At 42.5% G+C, this 26,058-nt stretch overlaps 1 protein-coding gene across 1 annotated transcript in view; it reads right to left on the minus strand.

The window, feature by feature from the left end:
• Positions 1-24,346, minus strand: part of EGFR (epidermal growth factor receptor) — a 526,637-nt gene extending 502,291 nt beyond the window's left edge. The window contains exon 1 of the mRNA XM_069211504.1: positions 23,846-24,346. Coding sequence (XP_069067605.1) covers positions 23,846-23,921 — 76 coding nt within the window. The 5' untranslated portion in view covers positions 23,922-24,346. The remainder of the gene's footprint in view (positions 1-23,845) is intronic.
• Positions 24,347-26,058: the final 1,712 nt, after the last annotated feature.

The raw sequence follows: 26,058 nt of genomic DNA on the forward strand, positions 1-26,058 counted from the left end.
TGCACAGTTTTTACTAGTGGTAGTTCTATTTTGCACTGATGTTTCATTGCCATTACAAGTGCAAATTCAAAAAATGTTTTACACTAGCTAAGCAATGCACAAACCACATTGTTATCCACAACCTATTGTGTGTAATGAAACAAACCAACGCTTAATCCTTACTTTCAGATAACATCCCTTTAGAGAAGGTTATCGTTCGATGTTAGGCATTGTGAAAAAGTCACTAAACTAGCAATATGTTAGCAGCTGTACTTCACCGAAAATAAACTAAGATGAACACTCTCTCCTGTAGGGCCAGCAACCACATAATATTTGAAACTGTACAACGTATGAATGTCCTGTGCTGCCAATCACAATAATTATGTGGGCGTGACCTGAGTCTAGTGGTGCCTTGGAAATGTCATTAAAAAAACAATGTTCATAGGTGGGCAGCGCAGGCAGGTGCAAATGTGTATGGGGCACGGAAAATATAGCAGGGGCTCGCCCTACCCCTCCTCCGGCTCCCCGGCTGCTTCATCAGGCACATTACACATAACTTTAAACAGTTAAAATGACACGTAAAATAGTCTGCAGCTAGTTATCCTTTTGATCTGCTGTTAGCATTGTTTAAGTCCTGCAGTTAAAAGATGGTGGACACCTTAAGGACCTGATTACACTGCCAGGTAAGCTATTTATTTAGAAAAACCTCCCGTTTTACATTTTATCATAAGAGCATCCACACGAATGACTTGCACAAGCGTTACTAATGCATTAGGCTCATAATTAGCGCTGCACTAAGCACAAAGGCACAAGGCCTGTGGTAATCAATATTTCATTGTGTCTTCTTTCTGTTGTTCGGTGCCTGTTGCTTCTGAAGCTGCGCAGAACGGCAAAGCCCTCCGCTGTTTTCTGAATGAACACATACCACACAGGCTGTCTTAAGTTACCATGTGACCGCTCGATGCCAGCGCTTCCGCCAGCATGCCTCACGCAGACAACATTCGATCTGGGCTTGCACTGGGGACACAAAATGTACACTGGCAATGTTTCATTTGTCATGCCGTTTATTTGGCACGGGACACCCCAGGGTGTTAACATATATTTGATATAGTAGAATTTTACCCAAAGTGATGTTTTGATGACCCCTGATTCATTAGTGTTGAGATTTGTATTAAAAAAGACATCTTTAAACTTTGGATTGAGCGGGCTGGTGAGAATGATGCTGTGGCCTGGCCCAAAAAGGCCTTGGACACGACGCTACTGCCCATCACTAAACAGTGGCTACTGCCCATCACTAAACAGTGGCGTAGCAAGGATGCCATGGGCCTCGGTGCAAGCAAAATGGCCATTTTGACTACTGTTGGGGAAGCAAATACAGCATTATGGGTTACACTGGGCCCCTTGAAGCTCTGGGCCCCGGTGCCACTGCACCTACTGCTCATATAGTAGTTACACCCCTCTCTAAAGCAGGCCTCAAGCCTCTCTCTCCAAACATGACCATCTTGCCTCTTCTTACCACATTGTTTTCTTGATGACGGGTCTCTTCTGAATTACATGGAAATTCCTGCCTGTGACAGACATGGCTGCCCATTGCAGCCACAGCCCCTGATCCCTGAGTTTGCAAGAAAAGTGAAACGCTAAGGTTTCTTGAGATGAGCATTCATTGCTGACGTGTTACCAGCAGTTCACAAGATCAAATTCGGTAGAGGCAACTAGACATTTTATTCCAGCAATGTTAATAAATTAGGGACAATTGTATTGGGCGTTGATAACCCCAGTGATTTACAGTGCTTGAAGACGACAAACTACAAATCTAATATCAGATGACCCCCCCCCCTTACGTTAGCATTGGCTGAGTTAGGGGTCTCCTTCTTCCCCTCTTGATGACTTTGACCTGGAACCCAATAGGTGCCAGTAGGTTTCTGGGAAAGAAGCTCCTTTTTGCCTGTCTACAACCTCACTCACCCAATGGAGACCCAGCAAAGCCCCAAGTATAGAAGTGCACTCTTTTTGTGGGCTGAGCTCATGGTTACACTTCCAAATGACATGGGATGCTGTAAGCAGGACGAAAGAGCTGAGGCAGACATTGAGTTGGGCCATGCCCACTTCTTCATTTGTTAGGGCGGATCTAGCTTTTGCCTTGTCCCAAAATCCTCACGTAGCCTTCACACTAAAAGAGAGCTATGCAGAGGTTGCATACGACAAACCAGAGAACACTTGTCCTATTCCAATCTCAACATAACACCACCACCACACCGACCAGACTCCACAGTATTCAATACCCATATATAAGTAGGGTATCTAAAAGGTGGGGAAAGGGAGAAGAGTATGGAAGAGGCTCTCCACTCAGCTTAATGTTGAGGATTATCTGGGGCAACTTGGGGAACCAATGGGAAATATATAGGTGCTCTAGGTTTAGAATTGTGCCACCATCTATCCACTTGATATAGGAAGTAGAACACACAACCAGGACACCACTGGTCCTGTACCATAGTGTCTGAAAAGGATATACGGAATGCACATGTCCTCTGTCCTATTCAAATGGATAAGAAAGCAAAGAGCTGAATATTATTAGAACAAATATAATCTCTCACCCAAATAGACACTACAAAATTTAAAAATCTGGAGTCTATTATCGAATAAACTCTGCGTTGGTGCTAAAAAAGGCAATTTTACATGCAGTATTTTGCTGCTTGTTTAAAGGAGAATGCAACAAGCGGCTTTTGCTCCAATACTTATCACAGAAAGATTTTTGGACAAGGGCAAAAATGAAGAAAGAGAATTGTAAAGCCACTTGCAACATGTGTGTTAGATTATACCATTTTAACAAAGAATTAGTAATTCATAAATAAATAAGTGCTTACTATGTAAAATAATAAGTGTGGGTGACTAACGTTTTGCTTAGAAGCTGTCTGGGCGCTGCTGAATGCCGGGGTTGCTGAATATGAAGGCTATGTAGTTTTGATTCCATCTCATGCCTCTTTCATCTACCACCAGACACTCCCTGACCCTTTCACACACTCCTTCAGGTTCTTTTTCACCCTTGCTTTCTTTGACACTCATTTTCTGTTTTCTCTTCTTCCTCCTCCCCTTCTCCCGTTTTGTATTTTTCTCTCTCTTGCTCTGGCTCAGTCTGATGAGGAAATATAATTGTCTGTCCCAATAAATGAGTGCCGGGGGACCCCCCACCCCCAACAACCGCTGCCTTTTAGAAAAGAAAGCCATATGATGGTGCACTATTCTTGATATGAGAATTAAAACTTCAAGCACAAAGGTTTTGCCTCAAACTCAGACTTATAGTTCATATTTCAAAACTGGAGGAAATTTATTTTAAGTATTTCTTGTGACGTAAAAAGTAAATTCAGAATGAAAACTGTTTGCTCCAGTGTGTTGCTATAGTTAAAATACCCAGGGGCGGCTCGGCTCATCCATTAGAGTGGAGGGGCGTCACACCACTAAAATGCCTCCAAAAAGCCCCAGAGATTAAAAAATAAAATAGTAACAAAGTTAATTTATTACCATTTTGTTTTTTACCAACCCATCCCGAACCGAGTGTTAGGACGGAGAGGGCCTGCTGAGTGGCAGCAGAGAGGAGTGGTGGGCTGTCTATGCACCTAAGGTTAAAATGTGAATGTCACTTTGGTCGACTGTCTTGTGATGGCCAGCCAGACGTGCACTATGAACCTCTCTAACCCAGCTGTCTTACACAGCTGGGTTAAGAGCAAGCACAGGCCTCCAGTGCCCTTGGGAGTACCAAGAGAAGCCACTCCCTCCAATCCTGGTGCATCTCTCATGCTGTTAACAGCATTACAGCGGTGCCAACACTGGTTATGGGAGCTGGCTGGGGCCCACACTGGAGCCTGGATGAGAGAGGAAAAACACCAGACAAGAGCAAGAAGGGCATGTTGTGCAGCAAGCAAGGTAAGTGGCCTTTTATTTTATTTATATTATGTACGTACTTATGTATTTTATGTATTTATTGAGGACAAAGTATGTATAGATACCACTTTTAAAGTTAGTCCAGTGAAAAGTGACTGGGACCAACATGTGCACTATGGGTACCACCTTTCTTCTTGAAGCGCAGTGATGGCAACGTGTACAGATGGGTTACAGATTTCAGACTTCATGCAGTGCAGAGTGAGGACAGCATGTGCACATGCCCTCCAGTGCAGTGTGAGGGCACTGTGTGCATACAGCATACCAGATTAAGATGTCATCTAGTGCAGAATGAGGACAGACTGTGCATATAGAATACTGATTGAAAACTTCATTGAGTGCACAGTGAGAGCAAAAGTGCCTGAGGACCCCATCCACTTATGTCATCCAATACAGAGCAAGAGCATCCTGTGTACTTATTTCAGTTTGTTCTGTTCAAAGCAAGGTCATGTGCTTATAGGATACTGCCTTATGTCATGTAGTGTAGCCTTACATGTAGTGCACGTGCATCCCCCACCACCCATGTGCCCGCCTCACTACTCTCCATAGTTGCCAGCCACCATTAAAAGTACCACTTGCTCCATTTCATGTTAGAAAGGCGGCAGAAAATGGGACATAACAATATACACTGTTTTTGGTACCAATGGAAAGTTTCTGTGACATGGCCCCAAGAATCCTGTGTAAGTAGTCAAAAAATAAGATAGTATGACCCATCAGTCACATTTTAGCCATAAACCCTTAACCACATTACAAGGTCTAGAGTTTAGACTTTTGAGAAGTGCTTCGCCCACTTTTCCTACATCTTACATACCCTTGATGTATGGGATTGGAAACAAGCATTCGAACAACAAACTCTTCCAAAATCTTTAGGGGAATGCATGAGTTTCTATGTCACAGGCATGCATTGGTTGACCTCCTGCCTCCTCAAGTGAGAGCAGCTCATACATAATGAAATCTTAAGATCCCATAAACTCCATGTCCGCTGCAGAGTATCTCCTTGGCTCATACTGTTCCTGAGCATCTTCAATCTCGACATGTAACCCATCAGTTCCAAACTCACGATTAATCACATCTATGTCTAACAACAAATTGGCTAACACACGACTGTACCGCAAAACCTCCCAAGTACAAAACAAAAGGGACTTAAAGCATCCACTTAAAAGGCATCTACATTTCACGTGTCTTGTTCTTATTGATCCTGAATCTTGTTCAGAGGTACTGCCTAACATGTCTGCACTATACATATACAAACATACAGAGTGCATTTTTTAAAGAGATATACTCAATACTTCAATAAGGTGTTCTTGTTTAATTCTTTCCCTGCAGAAAGGCTTTATTTATTCGAGGTAAAATGTTACGAATGCACGAATTTTTCAAACATTGTTTCCCATAAATATAGCCATCTATGAGATTATAACTAGTGACTTGCTACACAAAAAGTACAGGTCTAATAACAATTTAAGATATCCATCAATCTCTTAAAAAGAGGATCTATATTATCTATGTGCTGGTTGCTTCTTCTAGAGTTCAATCACTTTGATTAATGCCGAAGGTTCACATAAAAATATTTTTGATTTATCTTTCGATCAATTATAAAAGAATAAAAGGCCTAAACTGTAAATGCAAGCCAGGCGCCTTACTGCTGGTCTGAAAGTTAAACACATGTGCCCACAAAAGGTTCATCCATATCGCAAGCTGTGCTGACAACAAAAAGACTATCTCCAAGCTGAGTTTACTGAGCACATAATAAAACCAAATACACTAAGATCTTTATGGCTCAAAAATAATTGCATCCCTACCGTGGAGAGAGAAGGATATGAAAATCTATCAGTCTTAATCTCTTCAAAATCTGTGCATAGTAAAACAGATTTACAGCCAGGGTGTTTAATTAAATATTGGTGTGAGAATTCTACTACAGCAGTTCTATAATGATATACCGAGGGAGCATATTCTCTCTCTCAAGGACAGCAGAACAACATTGCTAGCGAGACCCCTGTAGGTTAAATTTGTTACAATAATTTCATGCTCAGTGATATATTCCATTCTTTTAATTGTTCACATTAAGGTAATACTAATAACTTGCACAACATAGCACTGAATGTCGCTGTCCTGCAGCTTCTAAGATCAGTATGTGAAAATAAATATAAAGCAAAGATAAACAGATAAAAACAAATTGATGAGAAGAGAAAATAAAGATTTTCTTATTTTCATTATTAATGAAAGAAATATGTTGAACTGTAGGAGCAAGTATTTTGTGCTATTGCCACTGTTAGTTTTGCAAGATTAGATGTGGGGTTAAAGATAGGGTCAGGGTTGTTTGAAGGGTTATTGTTATGTTTAAATTTAGCCTTTGGGTTAGAGTTGAGGTGTTGGTTAAGGTTAGGACTGTGTTTAAAGCTTTGATTGGGGTTATGGCAAGGGTAATGTCAGAGTTAGAAAGAGGTCCCGTTGGGTGAGGTTAGGACTGAGTTTAAAGCTTTGATTAGGGTTATGGTAAGGTTTCATTTAGAGAAGGAAAGGGGTTTAGTTAGTGCGAGGGCTGTGTTTCGAATGAGTATGAAAGTTAGGGTTAAAATTAGGGTACTTGTCAGGAATTATCTTTATTCTGGAATTCTTTATAATTGTTTCTTCATAAATATCACTGAAATGTAAAACTTTTTTTCTGTCATCATCTTTTCTTCATAAATGTATTTGTTCATTATTTTATCAAAGACATTGGATTCTAATCACTGCAAATTACAGGTCTTACTATTAAAAAGTTAAATGATGTGTTGCATATTGAGCTTGGACTGATGAATGGCTGCATTGGATTTAAACTGAAGGCTGCATGACACATTAATGAGCAGTGAGCCGGTAACGTATTGAGCCACTGAAATACCTTTTTTAAACTCTGTTAATGTGGCATACAGTAATTTAGGAAGAGTAAAAACGTACAGTTGAACGGGAACTTTAATAAAAAAACAAGTTAATCCCCGGAGTTCAGTATGGCTCAGGCACTAGTGCAGCGTTTCCTATATACTCTACATGCTACATAAACCTGCAGTACATATGCAGTCCAAAATGCAAAAGTGGGGCTCATTTTTTTTGTTTTTTGTAAGTAGATTTGGTTAGGTATCATTGAATAACCGTCCCGAACAAAAAGGAAGGCAAAGCAAAAGGTAATATACATTTGAAAAAGTCAACATTAAAAATTGGTATCAGCATGAAACACCCCTTTCCTTGTTCCCCTGACCCATCCCTCCCCACCCTCTGAGTCGGACTGTCACTGTTATACAGCGATGGCGTAGATTTGTAAGTGTAGAGCCCAGGAAATAAATTCAGTGTGGGGAGGCAACCTCTGATGTGAAAAACGGGGGGGGGGGGAGGCTGGTAATGCTGGGGCGTCAGTTGGGGGGAACAAGGGGTCGCTGAAGTAGACTCAGTCAAGTGGTTATGGTGCAGGCATCATAGGAGGGGAAGGTATAGGTGTTCCAGTGTGCTTCGCGCGCATGAGCATTGTCTAGTTTTCCGATACCTCGATGCGTCTTCGCCACTCGTCCGCTTTTCCAGTTCTCTGTGCCATCTCAATAGGCATGGACCTCTCGGGTCTTTCCAGTGTCGGGTGAGTTCGCATTTGGACAGTATCAATGCTAAGTCTTGGAATTTTCTAGTGACGCTAGTTTTAGAGATGTGGGGGAACCAATGAAAGAGGCAATGACCTGCGCAAGTGGGGACAGTCCTCTCAATCAGCTCTGTCAACACCAAGATTTTTCAGAAGCCTTGTGACGTTAGTGAATGAATGATACAGACCCGCACCCCACTCTGAAAAGTGTTCCAGCTACACACAACAGCGAAGATCACCATCTGCCTTTTTTAGTGGCAGATCAAAACCTTTACCATATTTCGATATTGAGGCAGGTGGACAAGGTCATGATGTTTGCGAAAACTGCTATTTTTACATTAAAAAATTGCTCCTACTTCATATGCATTAAAGCTAGGTGGGTCACAAAGGATTGTTGTTCTAAAAATTGGGTTATGATTCTAAATCGTTTGGGAAGCACTGCGCTAGTAAGATTGTATATGTACACGTGTGGTGTCTAAGCTCAGAACATTTGTTCCGGCAAGAGAACAAGAAACCGAAATGACTGCACTGAATAACACAACCACAGCTAGCATTTATGGCCGATGGAGCAAAGATCACTACGAGAAGGTGGCCACATATTAGGATAAATTAGAAACAATTTGCCTTCACTGTTTGTCATGGAAGCTTCACTATCCTTGCTTTGCAATGGAACCATTTCTCCCACAACCTACAGACGGGTCCAGCCACTGTCTGCTGAGGATGGCATCCCTTCAAAGACATGTCCCATACATTTAATGGGATAAGAAAGTATATTCCTGGGCTTCCTCAACATGTAGATTCGTGGGACGTCTCGGCTACTCAACATATTGGCTGTTAGGACGAATTTAAAAAATATTTTTGACTTCACTAAGGATAGAAATGAAAATGCCAAGTGGAGCCCAGTGTTATGAAGGAGGCAACAATGATAAGAGGAATTAATCTATTTACTGGCAGGCCGTCTGAACTTCAAAGTCTTCTAGTACAATCAGGGTGGCAGAGCATACCATTTCCCAATATACCAGATTAGCTAGAATGGAATTCACTTTTCGTAAGTGATGCCCACGGAAATATATCTAGCTGGCACTACAATTTCATAGTTTAGATTTTTCACTGAAATCATGACTATTAAAAAAGAGGACGAGGAGTAATTCAGCGTGTAAAATAGTAAAATGCTAGGGTTCCTTTAACCAAACTTGTGTTTTAATTAACATGGTTAAGGTTATTGTCGCTTTTCGTGCTTTGTGGGTTTAGGACCCCATCCTTTTTATGGTTGTGTCTACAGCACTGGGGCATCTTGTGTGCCACCAATATTCAGAACTCTGTGTTAGGGTTTTTCCTGTCACAAAGACTATTGTGTGTTATTGCTCGAGGGTGACAGATGTTCCAAATCTCTAAAAACATTACCTCACTTCTCGCCAACATTTCATTTTTTCCTCTTCCTCTTTTCAAGAGGCACATCTCCTATCTCAAATCATTTCCCCCTAAGCTTCCATAAGCTCATTTGATGCAGAGTATCTGCAAATAACACAAGTGGTTACTGTGCCTGAGGAAGACCTGACATGTAGATCTATGCATAATCTGCATGTCATAAAGATTAAACCCTGTAAAATGGTTTAAGGAGTGAATCTGCATAAAGAACAGTTATGTGTGCAACCTGGTTTACTGGCTCACCTGAACACGATTTGTAATAATATAGTATGTTTTAGGTCATACTACTGTGTTTTTTTAAATTCCACAGCCCCCTAAATATTCGATATTTCTAGCAATGCTAATAGGTAGTATACAAGTGCCCACAGCATATATATAAAAAGTTACTGTATATTTGTCATACTATACGCCCAATAATTCATTACAGTTCTACTGTTCTGATGATAAGGTTGGACACCCTGCTGTGCTGATGCAGGAGGCGATGAAATTAAACGACTTGATAGCTGGTGGTTTTACAGCCCATCAATATATTGACTATGGATACATGATGAATAATATTGGCGTAAGTACATACTAAGTAGAGTATGTGTTGTTAGAGTGGGCAGTAAAATGGACACGCAAGAGCGACTTGATGTAGTTTTCAGGAACTGGTAAGAGTGGAAGGAACTGGCTATGGGATGCTACGGGAGTGACTAGCAAAGGCAAATGTGTTTAGTTGGGGGGCTAAAGATACAGTTATCAGGTAGGATGCTGACTTTTTTGGGGTACCCAGTCAAAATGTCTTGCTAGACATTTGGTCACTGATCCCAATGTCAGTAAGAAGTTGTAGGGGTTACTGTATATGCAGTTGAGATTTTGATTTGGCCTGTAAATCACATTGCAATTGCATTGACACTGTGTAAGGAAAAATATGCCTATTGCGGACATCTTAGTTTAGTCCATTAATTCAAAATTGGTAATGTAGCTCAGGGTGTTAAAGTGCTTCCAACAGGTTAACTGCACCCAGGCCCAGCTTCCACAGCCTACCCATTTCCCAATCTTCTGTCCCTCGTCCTTGCCCTCATCTCCTGTCCCTTCCCTACATAAAACTGAAAATAATACACCAGAGCGAGCAAAATATTGTTTTCCCTCTGCTTTTCCACTCTCAGTACAACAAAAGTCCCTTGCAACCCAAACCAAAGCTAGAAGATGGTTACCAATGTCTGCCATTCTGCATTCTTGTGCTGTAGGTAGTAAATAACCAGTGATCACATCTGTATTGAAGGCTGACAAAAATGTTGGAAAAGAAATGCATTCAGACCAGATTGCCTCAGTCGCATGCCTGATTGTCTTAATGCATTTTAATGCAGTAGAGTTAGTACATTCATACACCTTGTGCAACCCCTTCCTCACGTTTTTTCTGTGCATCGCACAAGACTTGCTGCGAAACACTGGTAGGCTGCATGCAGCAAGTACCTGACACCTCCTTCCCTTGCAGGATGTGCAACAGACCGTCACCTCTTTGGTCAATGCAAGCGAAATGCCTTGCTGCCTTGAACCCTGCTGCTGCAAGGACATTTACCACGGACTAAAATAAATTCTGCATTTACAACAAACATGCAGCATGAATCACTGTCATTAACTTTACTCTGCAGAGTGCGGAAACACAGACTTGAATACAATCAGTTTACCAAACCTGTGCTTTCTTGATCACTTGATGTTGATCTTATTGTTGTCGCACTGGCTTCCCATTAAGGTCCAGTGTGTTTTCAAGATTTCATCCTTGAAATACAGACACTTTTCACTCAATTTGACTTTATACAAACTCCACCTAGGGTACTCAAGGTCCCTGCGAAGCAAAGTGGATCTCCGCCGGGACATCCCAGCTTTCAGAAGTAATAGAGTCTTTATTGTACTCACCCAAGAGACTGTGTAATTCACTCTTACCCAATTTTCACAAAGCATCATACCTATTCTGGAAAGAGTTTAAAATAGGGGCGGCTCCTCCATTACAGCGAAGCAGTGTCACCCTACCAAATAAAATGCCCTCAAAAGCCCCAGAAATTAAAAAGAAAATGGTGATGTGGTTCATTTATTACCTTTTTATTTTTCATCCACCGGTCCTGAACCGAGTGAGTATCAGGACGGGGTACGGCCTGCTGAGTGGCAGCAGCAGGGAGGAAGGTGGGTTGCCTGGGCACTTAATTTCAAAATGCGCATGTCCCTTTGGCCTGTTGTCTTGCGACGGCCTGCCAGACAGGCACACTTTGAAACCTCTCTAACCCAGCTGTCTAGAGACAGCTGGGTTAGAGCAAGCACACGTCCTGCAGTGTCTTCGGGAGCACTGAGACAGGCCACTCCCTCCATTCCAGGCACTGCTCTTATGGTGGTTAACAGCATGAGAGCAGTGCCAGGATTGTGTAACGGAGTTGGCTGGGGTCGCGCTAAACACTGGACTGCAGAGGTGGAGGATGTGCAGTGAGAAGGAGGTTGTGCTGTGTGCGTAAGGTATGTTTTTGTGTGTATTATATAGCTTAGGACATGTGGCACAATGGTGTATGCCACTACCACCACCCATTAGCCTGCCCCACCACTCTCCTTAGATGCTAGCCGCCCCTGGTTAACAACTATTCTTTTTGAGCGACATATCACCATTGAAGACTATATTGGCTAACTTTAGCCACTGGGAGCAGATACAGCTGCCAGATACTAATGTACACCATGAGCACACCCTCACATAGTCCACCCCCCATCCTGCAACTCGCTCCCTCCCCCCGGGCTTGCACTACAGATTGTGGACTGAGCCTGACTTGACCATGATCTTGAAAGGCATTGCTTGCCTTGTATTTACGTGTAACACTCACGCTGTGGAATGTAGAAACATATGTCGCAATACTGCCTACTCTAACATGCCCGGATAGCTGCTATGCTTGTTCCACACCTCTACATTGACACCTGTGGATGGTAATCCAACCATGACGCTGAATATCCTGTAGAATATTGATGTTTATTTGAAACTTCCCTTAACCTGACTTTACCAGCTTCGCAGTGGCCAAAACACGGCAGACAGTAAGTCACTCCTTGTCAACTCCTACTATGAGTTGTAAATGTTTAATGATATACTCTAGAGTCCCCTCCTTTGGTCCTTCAGACAATCAAGCAATGATTTACCATCCTGTGGGGTTGGGTCTCTCTACTAACCACAAAGACGAATGTAAATAAATTAAACGAAATGAAATAAAACATAATATTATGAGGGAAATGCAGAACGCTCATTCCATGCAGGGAATATTTTCCTTTTCAATAAACAGTGTTTTCATAATTTCATACTCCAAGATTAGTAAAAGTTCTAGAATTTCACCAGACTGCTTTTGGGTGATGTATGCAAGAGTTGGACAGTTTCCTCGTGGTGAGAAACAGACATGTCTCCAGGTAGACTGTGTGTGTTATCTTGTGTCACTGGAAACGGGTCGCACACTGACGTTAGTTCGCACATAGCTCGACTGTGCTTACTGTTCAAACATGTGAACAAACTGCAAAACCAAACAACCTATTTTTTTTCTTATGGGCTGTATTTACAAAAGGGATTCTCTCGTTCTGACTTTCTCTGGAAAAATTCCTTAGTAAACTGTCATCACAGGTGCTCATTCAGAAAAAATAAGCCGCAGTACTATCAGGACCTCCAGGGTATGTTCATCAAAATGAACTATGTGCTGCCTCGAAGACATTTAAGAACAGCTACTTTTGAAGCTATGCACCACATTTGGGAGACAAACGCTACATTTGTTTAGGTCCTTTAAGTCTTTTGAAACACCAGAAGACATCTACTTAAAACAAGTTAAAAGTATAACCATCAATAAAAATATTCCTTTTTAATTTCATTTCATGTTCCTCCTTCAACTGATAAAAGACACGAAATAAAAACATATTCTTGACATTGATATTTTTTCTGTTATTATTAGAGAAATAAACAATATGCGTTTGGTCCAACAAAGTGGCAATTAATTTTAAAACATTATTAAACATTTACCCTTACCCAGTACAGGTTTATCCAGGAATCACACAGTGTATAATCAGATGTGAACTCCAGTTTAATAGTGTTCCTTCCTCGGCATTTTATTACACTACTTGCATATGTAGAATTTATCACCCGATTGGGAATGCTTGCTGCCATTCAATGAGAGATTTTAGATTCAAGTATCCTCGTCGCCATCTATATTTGCTGACTATATTCTGTTACTTTCTTGCGACATCAGGAGAACCACGTTATTGTGTAATTCATAAGGTAATCTTTAACTAGAGTAGTCCTCCGTTTAAGGCTGCTGGTGCTAACGCCCTGTCTAGTGTTGTGTGTGATCCACAGCAGGTCCTTACTCTCCCCATCTTCAGTTCCCTAACTTCAGGTGTATTTTTGATTAATCGAATTGTTATCTTTTATTTAGAGATACATTTCAAACGCCTTAATCCATAAAGCCAAAACCTTTTATGAAACGCATGTAGAATACATGTCAGAGGTAGGGCAAACATATATATTTTTTTCCTTTCTGCGATTGTGAAAATTAAATTGCTGCATTAATCTACTCAAAATGGAGGTCGCGGGCCCTTTTCTTACCTGTACTTGCTGTGAGCTAGCCCCTTAGAAGAAATTTAGAAGAATGGCTGCTGTTTTTTGCCTGGGCGGCATCTAACATCTTAGTGAGGGTGGGCTGGCTTTTTGAACATCAAGAAATCAGAAGAGGCCTTTGTTTAGAAGTGCATTAAAAAGGTGGCCTTCACAGCCTCTATGGAATAGTTCCAAAAAAGATCTATAAAGTTCACTCAAAAACTTGTCAGTAGTAGTACAACTGTTAGGAGCTCTTCGTTGTAATATTATTTCCTATTAGAATATTGGAAGGTGCACTGACCACAATTAAGTGGCTTAGGACCAATGATGGCTGATGCAGCCTGTCTTACCGTTTCTGCCTTTTTAATTTAGAACTTTCTACCCCAGTGGGTGGCATGCTCTAATATAGTATTATTGCCCGCTGCCAAGGGCTATAACATTTGTTAAAGCCCCTGAACCCATGATATCGGCCTTCAAGCACAGGCGAGGCCTCATAATGAGGGAGAGGGCCCTTTAACAACTGTTATAGCCCCAGGGAGAAGGCTATATAATTCTATTATGTAATCAGGCATTTCTATTGTTGTATTCACCTATTCAAGATGAAGGCTGCAGGTCCTTCCCAGTCCTTCATGCCAGATAGTTGCTGGTGCCACCTTGGTGCACGTAGGCAAACACGGCTGATATTTTATTCCAGGACCGTCTTAGTGTTGGTAAACAAGCATTATGTTGCATCCGAAAAATGAATAGCGGGTATTATCAGAGAATTGGTCTTTTGGCTATGAAGTCTCGGAGTTATGTGCAGTTGACGACGACCGACAACTACTCTATTTACTTACTGCTATTTCGTGCACTTTTCTCGCTACACACTTGAAGGTTCCATGTCTATTTATGTTTGCAGGTTTCCGCTGCGATTGTTATTTTTTTTTCATCTAAAGTTTGAAGAAGGTTTGTCATAATTCGTATTGCTTGATCGCTGTTCTCTTTACCGATACTAAAATGGATCAGTCATGATGTGATCTTTCAGTCACGATGAGCAACTCTCAGACATGTTTAATACTTCAAGGCTGAGGCAAGCAAAAAGTTCAAAAGGCAACCACTGATTCATAAAATATGCCGCAAATTCTGACAGGGTTGTGACACAATCCGCTGCTCCGTATCCATAGGAATATGTGCTCAGCCATCCAAAACACAGCAGTGATTGCAGATTTGTCTCACTCGGTGTGCAAACAATGAAAATATCTTCCTCAAAACCTCAGCCTAGCCAAACTGATGACATATCTTATTTAAGAGCCTCTAGTCTACTGTTTACACCGGGGCACCTAGGGTTAAAGAACAATAAAACTGCAATAAACAGCCGTCTGAGTGAAAGCCTAAAATCGAGCAGTACCTTCAAAAACGAGGCTATTTTTAACTGTTAAATTATTGGTGAGTGGTGCACCCTAAATAGATAGAAAACAAACATAAGTGTGTTTGGCGCAAAGTAATATTGTTAGGCGCTTGAATATGCCTTACAGCACATTTTCACCTCTCACAGTGCGCAGGTGTTTAGCATCACAAAGGTCCAACCTGGTCATGTTGAGTCATAAACCGAGCCACTGGAATTAGGAGGCAACGTAGAATAAAATTATGCGACAGGGCTCCCTAGAATCTGCAGAAGTATCTGCAAGAAATGCAGATAATGCTGCAGAGTACAGCATATTCTATGGCAGTATTATTACACCATAGAATAATTATATTTAATGTTGTCATTTAACAGGATGTCAGGCCAAATGTTTAATGCCAGTAGTAAGAGTTTAACACCGGACTACAATAATAGACAGTTTAACAGTGCCCAAATACGCATTCTGAATAACCTGTCGCTGCTCATCACTAAGCGTGGCACGTTTTAATATCTTTTGGTCAATTTGAGCTAGAAACTTTTTTTTTATAAACTCCTCAAATCCTCCAATAGATGATGGGTTATGTGGCAAGTGTGATAATTCTTTACTTAAGCAGAACCACATAACTCCAGTAGCCCTCCCCATAAATTAACACTAGAATGGGTGCAAATTGTATTTCTTCACATTTTAACACTAAATGGTCGGAGGCGTAGAGCGCACATTGGCCCCTCCCCTGCATAAGTAGCTACCACCAATGGATAGTTACCACCATTGGCACCTATCTATGAAAGATGCACATGCCAAACAGTTTTGTGTATAACTTAACTTAGGGGTGCAAACGGTATTATTTCTGCCGCCACGGTAGTAATCTAGTGGATTTTCACTTAAGCATTGGCACAAATAAATATTGCGCACCTGCATTAAGAAATGTTCAAAGTTGTTAGCACATGCAGACCATTCCAAGCTACGTCTCTAGGTTGCGCATGCCCACAACAGGCAGGGACACTGCTAATATTATTGCTCATGTAAAGCTATGAATATGGTGGAACCAGGTCTTAAAGAGAGATGAAAAAACTGAAGGGTCTGTCAAAGGGGCGCAGCCGATGTAATTAAGGGGGTGGCTTAAAATACGTTAGCTAAAAATCTGTGGTTAGCATAGTGTGGTGCTCGACTGGTATTTTGCAGCTTCTTTTGCATTGAGATATTTAATACAATAAGCAACATTACACCTACGAGAAGCCAGGGCTATTGGCTTCATCAATGGCTGTTAGTTGCCAAAGATAAACAAGCAACAACAATGGTTTCGTTGTGTATAACACTGGAAATGCTTCAGTTCTGAAATCATGACTGTGAAAGAATTATAACGAGTTTGTTTGAAGTTACATCAAAGACAGTGCAGGGTGGTATTGCTGCCGAGTTAAGATTTCTTTCCCCTGAAGGGTGAGGCCAAAAATGGTTGCGAGCGATAGGGATCCGTCTCAGCACTTGCTTTTGAGAACTGCCGGTAATGAGCTCCGGCAGGAACTGGCTCACTTAAAGCCCGGTGGAACTATCGCTCCCAGCCCAGCGCTAATTTGTGTTGCTTGCACTTAAGTCCCACTGTATGAAAATAATAATAAAGAAAGGTGGTGTGCCTGGCCGTTCTCATTAGAAAGAAGTGTCGAAGCGACACCAGTAGCCATTGTTTGCTCGGTGCATGCTTATTTAAAGAACTACTGCAGTGCTGCCGCTCGCCCCCTCAAAGAGCAAGCCTGTGCATTCTTTCCACTCTAAATTACTAGTTTGGAAACCGAGTAATGCCAGAGGGAAGCCGGGAAGCAGCGGTGTGATAACAGACACCGAGTTAAACCCTGACACAGAGGAAGACCTGATCATGCATGCGTGTCAAAGAAACATTCTACTTTCACTGCACGACTTCCGGGCTTGACCTGTTCGGATGGCAGTCCGACGTCATCTGTACGTGACGGATTTTGAAAGATTAGGGAGGACAATAAACACAATAAGAATCAGCGACAATTAAGGAGATACTTTTAGAGAGATACAAGGGACGCTTAACAAAGTTCAGCTTACATGTGAAAAATGGCTCAAGTTACCAATGTCCATGTGTTTTTGCAATTCACAAAATCTGAGTTTGTTCTTATCGTGCATGAGTAAATCCTTACCCTGGGGCAGAGTTTCATGCACTGGTGAAACACAAAATGATACCCTCCCTGCAAAATGTGATGAGTCTTCCATATCTGACAGATATTCATTGGCCCTGGGATGCATGGGCCCCCCTAAAGAGTTGGGGGCCACACGAAGGGTTTCGGTGCTCTTCTGCACCGCAGGGGACTGCAGGGACCTGCGTTACGGCCCTGGTTCCGGGATAGAGATGTTATTAAATGTTTGGGAACATTCACACATTCATGAGATTTTGAAAATTTGCAAAAAATTCCACAATATATTCCAACTCCGAGTACAGTAAGCGAGTTACTACTGTCAAGAATAGGAATAAATCATTTTTTAGGGGAGAGAATGGGAAGGGAACGCACCAAAAGTGATGGCAGTGTGTGCTAAAGGACTCCTCCACGGGAGCTGTTTCAAAACTGCACTTTAAACATTGTATAGAATCGTACATTCGTAAGGGCCTTCCCATGCACAAAAAATGAATTCACAAAACATTTCTAGGAGTACTCTCACAAACTAGTGTGCTTTCAAAATATGCCTAAGTCACGAGAAGGAATAAACCTGCAGTTACAGGCTCACAATATTTTTTTTTATGAGTTGGCCCAAAATGTGTGCCTGGTGACAACAGGTGATTTAACATATATGATGTTTGTGGTAGTTCACAGGTTCAAAATGAACAGCAGTTGGCTTTTCTAGATCAAAGTTAAGCAGTCTGTGGTGTGAAATGGTCTAGCCTAAACATGGAAATTAGAAATAGCAAATAAAATAGTGAATGTTGTGTTTCCTTTCAATGACTACAATTATACGCCCTGTATTTGTTTTATCTCTCAGTTATACCCAACTGCAACAGCCTGCCATATAGCCAAAGAGAAACGTCACAGGTTTGCACAGTTCGTTGTGTAATGTGCTCTTTATGAGCTTGGAATAGTCATGCAAACAACTGAACTGTAATGCAGAGAGAGGATTCCTCAGATGTGGCTAGGCCCAATTTGTGACTTTAAATGGAGACGAATTTTTTAACAAGTCAACTAAGATGAGATAAATCTTATTTCATTTTGACTGCTGGGGCTTCAAGTACATCTCCTGCGGCAGCTGGGGGCAGTCATACCGCAATGGTAAAAACTGATATCTGGGATATGAGTAAATGTGGCTTCCGGTACTACTGCAGGATTACCATTAACCCTATATTGGCCCTCATGTACAGATGATTATCATGCAGAAACCACTATTTCTGCCCAAATCAGCATTAAGATAGAGCCCATAACGTGGTCATGGTTGGATACCTGCCCAAGCACATTTCTGTGGCAACTTTACCTTAGCTTTAGTTAAGGACCTGGGCGTGATTGTGTGTAGCGTTCTGCTCAGTGAGGGCTCACGTGCTGTTTTATTATTACATTTCATTGTTTTCTCCTTGTAGTTGGCATCCAGAGTGGGGAAAGTAAAGATGCTAGCAGTTGCTAGGTATTGTTTCTTTCCAATGTATGTCATTGAAGGGGTCCTGTATTTTGATATAGAACCAGCTAGTGTCTCACCCGTGAACCCCTCATTGCCTCCCTCTGGCCTCTGCACTCAGGCAATGGGCGAGGCTGTGAGTTCATTATGGATGAGCCCAAGGTTTGGAGGAAATGGAAGGGCACTGCTCTGCAGCACAATTCGCCTGAGCCGGGAGGGGGTGTGCTGTACTGTTGAAGGGCAGAGGCCACCAGGAAGGGTGACTCCCGGACCCTACACACCTGCAGAGGTTGTTCAGCAGTGACGCCTACAGAGCCAGAAGTGGCATCATTTTTGGGTTGACTCCTTCCAAAGGATGAGATGAGGAGCTATGACCTTGTTCTAGGAGCCACCTTAACACTTTGCCCCTCGACCACTGACACCCCAAAGATCACTGGCCAGTGGGCACCACTCACAGCAAGGTCTCTCAACTTTTATTCACTCTTCTCCACTTCCCAGCCACCCACATCCTTTGGAAATGGGTGGATACAATATCAAAGTTGTGTGTGCATTGTGGAGAAGTCAGAGGAAACGTGGGCATGTTAAATGTGTGATAACTGTTCCCAAGCTTGAATATTGGAGAATAGTGCATTAAACTACACCTGTGAAAAAAGAAATGCAAATAAGAATGTGTAATCAACCAAAGGAAGTGTGCTACACGATGAAAAATGTTGTATTTCCAAATATCCTCGCACCTGCACTGTGCTGATGACTATCATTAATAAACTGCCAAATAATATTGCTATTTCAATCTTTTAAAATTGGTAATAATTTTTCGTTGAGAAGATCGACAGACGATTTGAGCATCACTATCACACAAACTGTTACCAATAATTTAATAGACCCTAGGCATATACTAACTATTTTCTGAAAGCCTTAATTTTTGGGGGCTACATGAGAACTGTATGTTCTGAGAAGCGTGTTAGCTTTAGGCATAACAGATTTAGATATCACTCATTGATGATGACTTGTTTCCTGTGGGAAAGTGGTACAGGTTCCAACATGACACAACAAAAGGAGGAAATAACGAGTCAACTATCCAAAGCAAGTCTCATGGGAATACAGAGTTCTCATCTCTCCTTGGCATGAAAACAAAAAATATACAGTTAAAAAGATTGGCCAGTCAAGAATGAGGCAAGATCAACACAAAATTGATAAAATTGTTATTACTTTTTATGTTTAAAGTGATCCTTCTTCATTAATTACTGTTTTAAGATAGCATAGACATATGTATCACGGTGAGTGGGAAAACTGACAAGACTTCATAAAGTTTGGTCTAAATTGAATCAATGAGTTTTGGTGAGGAAGAACACGAGACCAGCTGAATATATCCTGGTGCTACTCACTAACATACAGGAAGACAACCACTAGTTAGTGGCATCACAGTAATATAAGCAATAAAAAGATTACAGCAGAAAAGGATGACACACAACAGAAAGAAGAGCACAAAGGACTACAATTGTATTCTTCGACAATAAAGCCTTGAGGTCACTTTCTGTAACTTTTTATCCATAGCAGAATGTGCATTATCGGATTCGATTGCACATCATGCACACTGGAGATCTTTTAAAACACCTGGTTGCATATCAAAATGTTCAACTCAATCCTTGGAGTGTGTCATGGTTCAGCTGGTTCACTTGCCCCACCACTATGCTGCACATTTACGTGTCATCTCACAAGGGTGCTAGGCAACTATTTTTACAATGGAGTGGAAATTAGATTCAGGTCTTATTGGCTAACCAGTGCCCAACTCATAAAACGTACACCTCAAGCATACACCTCCCTTATCTCGATACCAAACCAATGAGGGGCTTAAAACAATACGTTTCTGATTTGGTTGGACAGCCATGGACACCCACTGATTTCCTGCTTACTACTGTTGTCTTTATCCAACCACCAGTTGTGTAAACATTGAGTACCCACTCCAAATAAATCCAGTGTGGGGAGGCATGAGGTATGTATGTGCCATGTACTGCCTAGCATCACCAAATGCACATGTCCCTTCTAGCATCTCCATCAGCATTCTTCTGTGCACAGAGCTTCAGAGTAAAGTTTCAGGGGTTGTAGGTTCCTTAACTAATCTTGCGCTGATATGGACGCCCCTGCCACTGTTAGCTTGTAAAACTCCAGCAAGATCACATATATTTAAGTATTTACATAGCATTCACCGTACCTTCAGTTGTGGTGGGTACATTTGTTTAAATTCTACAAAGAGCCAGAGACTGGATTCCCTATTAATCCTTCCATTGGTTTCCATCTCAACCCTACTCTTTGGATTACCACTCAACGTCTCTTGTCCTTGGATGGTTAAACACCACAACAAGCAACAAGTAGGGGTAGAAGGGCACACTTGTCTCTCTCATTCTATCTCATTTTCCCTTTGAGCCCATTCGTCCTTTTAATTCTAACTTATTTCTGCACTGTTTTCTTCCTGGCCTCCATAGCTAACCTCGCTATAGGCCTTGGAGCCTATTTTGCACTTTCAGGTGGACCCCAAGCTATTGTGGCAAGGTTAAAACATGATGATTGAGTCATTGGAGGTTTGGGAGACATACTTAACAACATGCAATGGTGAGGACGGTGCTGAATGACTTCTTTCGGTGCTGCTTTGAATGTATATACTAACTGAGGCATGATGACACACGTTGCCCAAGTACCTGTCCAAAGCAACAGTGTTATGGATTTTCCCAGTGCACAGCGCTTTTTAAGGTTTTGTTTGAAGTCTTGCTCCATGGCACACCTGTGGGGCCTGCAGCATTATCTGGAGTACACCTTAAACCCTGTCAATCCAAAATGAGGTTCCGTTGAGTCTTTATTGATACATATTGCTTCAATTCGATGTAGCCATCCTGGATCCACAGGAAGTGAGGAAACAAATGCTATTCGTTGTGCTTCATCATACAGGTAAAGCACCTCCGCTGCACAATAACAAACTAAAGCCACCGCCTTAAAATAATGAGGAGCACCGACAGCAGGTCCTAACTTGCCAGGACATAAGACTCCTCATGTGTAACACTACAAAAAGCACGTTACTCGCCAGTGTTGATTGTTTAGCCCAACACAGATTGCAATGTAACCTTTATTCTCGGTGTAGTATCACTTTATAGCTGTGTTCAGCATGAGAGGAGAGCATTCAAAATTATGTGCATGAGTGGAAATATTCACCTAGGGAAACACCTGTTCAAAGTATGGTGTGTTTAATGTTACAGAGTAAGCCATACCTTCACTATCTTGATTAGGAACCGCATCCTGTAAACAAATCTGACTGGCAAAATCAACTATCTAGTTCCTGAAGGTACTGTAGACCCAGTGCTTGAAGGAATATTTCCTACATAAAAATGAACCTCTCGCCCATTCCAATCAATGGACATTTTTTTGAAGAGCAACCACTCATATACCTAGGTAATGAGGATGACTGGTACTCGGTGCTGTCATGTGCGGCGTCTTGACACAATTATATGTGTCAACGTGTTACCACGGGCCAAGGACAATGAGAGCAAAGCGCTATACAAAAAACACGTAACAAAACGCAACTTAGTGGAATTGTCGCGCTCTGTTGTGGTAGTAGCAGCAGGGTGACAGCGAACAGAGGTTGTGGCAGGCACCGTTCCCCCTTTGTAACACCCTGTGTGGTGTGTGGACACATTCCTCAAAGAATACGAATCGCTCGGCCGCCACAATTCAATTCATTTCCCCGAAAAATGCAAGATCCGCGCAGTGTGCTCTTTAACCCAGCAGCCCCTCTCGGATCACTGCCCCCTTCCCTCTCACGGTGGCTCTCGGGGGCAGCTATGTAAGTCTGCTGTGATGGAAGCAAAGTGCACGTCTGTGTGTAAATACTTGACAGAAGTAGACAAATGTCGCGTGCACAGAGTCAGTTGCATTCCGATGGAAACACGCAGCCGTTAACGTACGTGAAAATATGCGTAAATCTTAAATGAAGCAAATTCGGGGGCGGGGTGTCTGCAAACCATCCACATTGACTTTCTTTGGCGCACAGCTTGCCCTCTGCGGATCACTTCCTTATTGCTCCCTTAGCCTTTCTTGGGAAGAGAAGCGAAAGTCGCAGCAGGATAGAATGAGGCGGCCCGCCTGGCTCAGTCACTTTAGGGACTCTTGTGTTTCAGACGACAGTGCCACAGAGGGGCCGCGCGGCACTGGCCACACTGCACCATGTGGGATCTCTGTCAGCTGCAGCTGACCCGTCGCGGTGTCCATCAAAGCGGTGTCTGGGGAACACATGAAAGTTCCACCGCCGTGAGCACACTCAATAGGAAATTCAAAAGGACTCTTTTTGATTTTTATTGTTATAACATAAAGGGTTGTGCTTCACTCTGAATCGTGCTCTAAGTTACATAGATTGGACGCTTCGTGCACGTTGTTCTGTGTTTGTGTATACATCAGAAGGTAGACGATGTGACTGTCCTGGTACGCGCTCCAGTGTGACGTGGTGTCCCAGAAAGGCGGGACACTAAGGGACAGCAATAGGTAACTTACAAAAATATAAGCAGCCGGTAATATTTCCTGAAGTCCTAGTCGAGAAATTGCGTGAACGACAACAACGCATTTGGGCCTTTGGTCATTGCACTTGCGAGCATTTGTGTGGAATGTGCGTGCGTTTTTATTAGCATTAATTGTGACGCAGGAGCACACTATTGTGGTTGAGACATATTAACCTACGCCTCAGATAGTCAGTCACACTCTTCTTCACTCATTACGCCACCCTCACTCTCACACTGAACAATCATATACAAAAAGGGCAATGCAACGTTAACTTTGTCTTGCTTTTTTATCCTCCTCAAGTCCGCCGAAGGAAATGAGCCGTAGAGGCACAGCATTCCTCGCAACCTGCCCAAACTCCCTGCCGGGCTGCCTGTGCCGGAGACAAGTTAAACATGCCTTTCCTTCTGGCTCGACAAGCTGCCGGGTGAATGCAGATCAAATTCCTCCTCCTCCCTCCCACCCCCACGTCTTCATCTCCAAGAATGAGGTACACCAGGAAGAGGTACTGCACGCAACTGCTGGACTTTACTTCAGCAAGTAATAGGACAATGTAGACCGAGCGGGGCGGCCGTTCAAACGCAACGCGCGCCTCCCTGAGATAACACTAAATGTCGACGAGCCACCACCTGACAAAACAATACTGCCACCCTGGAAACAATATCAACTCTCCAAGAACACACGGAACGGCGGCAGAGATCTTAACAGAACACGAAAAAGGGAGGCCCTCCTGCGTCCTGACAGAGATAAAGCAAGTAGACGTTTCGGCACGAGAGCACTTACCTTTCGGGTCTTCACCGGCTAAAGTGTCCCGTCCGATGATAAGCAGCACTAGCAGCACCGCAGCCCGGCTGTTCATTATCGCTGTACCACAGTGGCTGGTCCTGACGCCCAGTTTCAGACTTTGGAAACGTATTGTGTCCTAATCCCTTCTTTTAACCTTCCAAAACTGATATCTATCTTCCTGTCCGCCTCTTCACAACTGGACCTCCTCGCCTCAGTTCTCAGCCGGGCTCCTCGGCTTGTCCTCCGGGCTCCCGCCGTACAAACCCATGCTTCTGCCCAGACAGGAGTATTGGGGCTTCACAGGAGCATCCGATATAAACGTTTACCGGCACAGGTTGTGAAACCTTCCTGCCACTCTTGAAATTGTGAGGGGAAGATCTGTCTCCTTTGCCAGCAACCCTTATCTGTTTCTACGAGTCGTGTGTGAAGCAATGTCTTTTCCAGCTCCCGGAATTGCAAAAGTTTTGACAGCTTTGGCCAAGCTCTCGGGCTCCCTCTACTAAACAATAATCCGCAGGAACCTTTGGAGTGTCCCGCAGTGACGTCAGGAAGTGGGAGTGTCTCTCTACCAGCTGGAGGGGCTGGAGGCGGGGCCAGGGGAAAGAAAAGCAGATGGCAATGTACTGTAGAACACACAGGGCGTGTAATGTTCCCTGTTGGCTTTACTTGAATAATCAAAGAGACAAGAATTAACACGAAGCAACTTAACTTTTACTGCACGGTGCTAACCGGAAAGGCTTGCTTCAGCCAAGGACGGAGAACAGGCTGCTTGCAAATGTAAACCTTTCTACAACCCTATCACAACACACGCTACCTAAAATAGCCTGTAGCGTTTAGACCACCAGCAGGTAAAGAGGACTCGGATGTGAGCACCTGTGATGAACTGTTTTCTTCCTGGCATCTAAAAAAAAAAGCGACTTAAAGACATGATTTCAGGTATTTCTTTGGTCTTCGTTGACCACGAAAAAGAGGAAACTTACTCCAGTCTGGCCGTCTGTATAGTTAGTATATTGTCTCGTGCCCTCATCCAGAAATCCTAAAGTATACAAAAAGTGATGAATGGAATGCTTGAATTAATCTCAGTGGTAACTACTTGGGGCTGCTTCCCAGTCTACATGCCTGAGCAAATAGCAGTGGCTGAGATTAGTTAAAGCATTCCATCCATCACTCCCAGCTTGCACCACTTATGATCGTACCACCTTCCCATAAGAAATCCATAGGAGGTACTGCTTTCTTAGTATTGGCTGCCAAGCTCTGGAACTCACTGCCAGCTAGCATTAGTATCACACAGGAGCATATACACTTGCAAAGACAGTTGAAAACGTAGGTATTTCCTAGATAAATGCACCATCTGAAGCCAGGCAACAGAGCCTGAAATACAGAAATTACCTCAAATGCAATCCGCAGCTTACAACCCACACATTGCAAACAACTAAACCACAAAACTGCTTTCATTATGCAGTTAAGCAAAACTAGGGCTGATCTATGGGTCACCACGACAATATATAGATATGTACTTCCATATATAGCTGGTATGGTCCACAATAATACTAAAACCATAATATGCAACAGTCAGCCAGAAATTGAAACTTATACCTATTAAATTCACATAATACATATCTGTTATGAGGGTTGACCGTCACTGTATAGCTAAAAACTAAAACCAAACATCACCAAATGAACAGGCATGGAACAACTGAAGAAATCTGTCACATATTACTGGAAATTTCAGAGGACTATATTACAGTACATTCACTGGAGGTCCCATACATCTATACAATTTGACCACATCTTTACATCTTACATAGAAACTAAGATATGGGCTGATCATAAAAATGCCCTTCCCTACAGATCTCTGCACTTCTGTCTCCTTCCAAACAAGCCAGCCTTGGAACACAACTATACAAAAAATCTCTGATTCGACCACCCACTGTAGTAGCCAGCTAAGCAGACCATATCGTTTTAAATACCATAAAGTGACCTGCAGAAGTGTTCAAAGCTAACAGCATACAAAAAACATAAAACTGTGTCTATCTCTTACACTTCATCATCCAACTCACTGCTACATTCTACATCTCATAACATGATAACCACACCTAGGGGGTGATAGCGCGTCCAGTCCTTATAAATTACTTATACTTGGACACGCCGGAGGTCGGTGAACCTTTTGACCGGGTTGAGTTCTCCTCATCCAAAGAATTGTCAGATCC

This window comes from Pleurodeles waltl, chromosome 10, assembly GCF_031143425.1.
Source record: "Pleurodeles waltl isolate 20211129_DDA chromosome 10, aPleWal1.hap1.20221129, whole genome shotgun sequence".
Lineage (NCBI taxonomy): Eukaryota > Metazoa > Chordata > Amphibia > Caudata > Salamandridae > Pleurodeles > Pleurodeles waltl.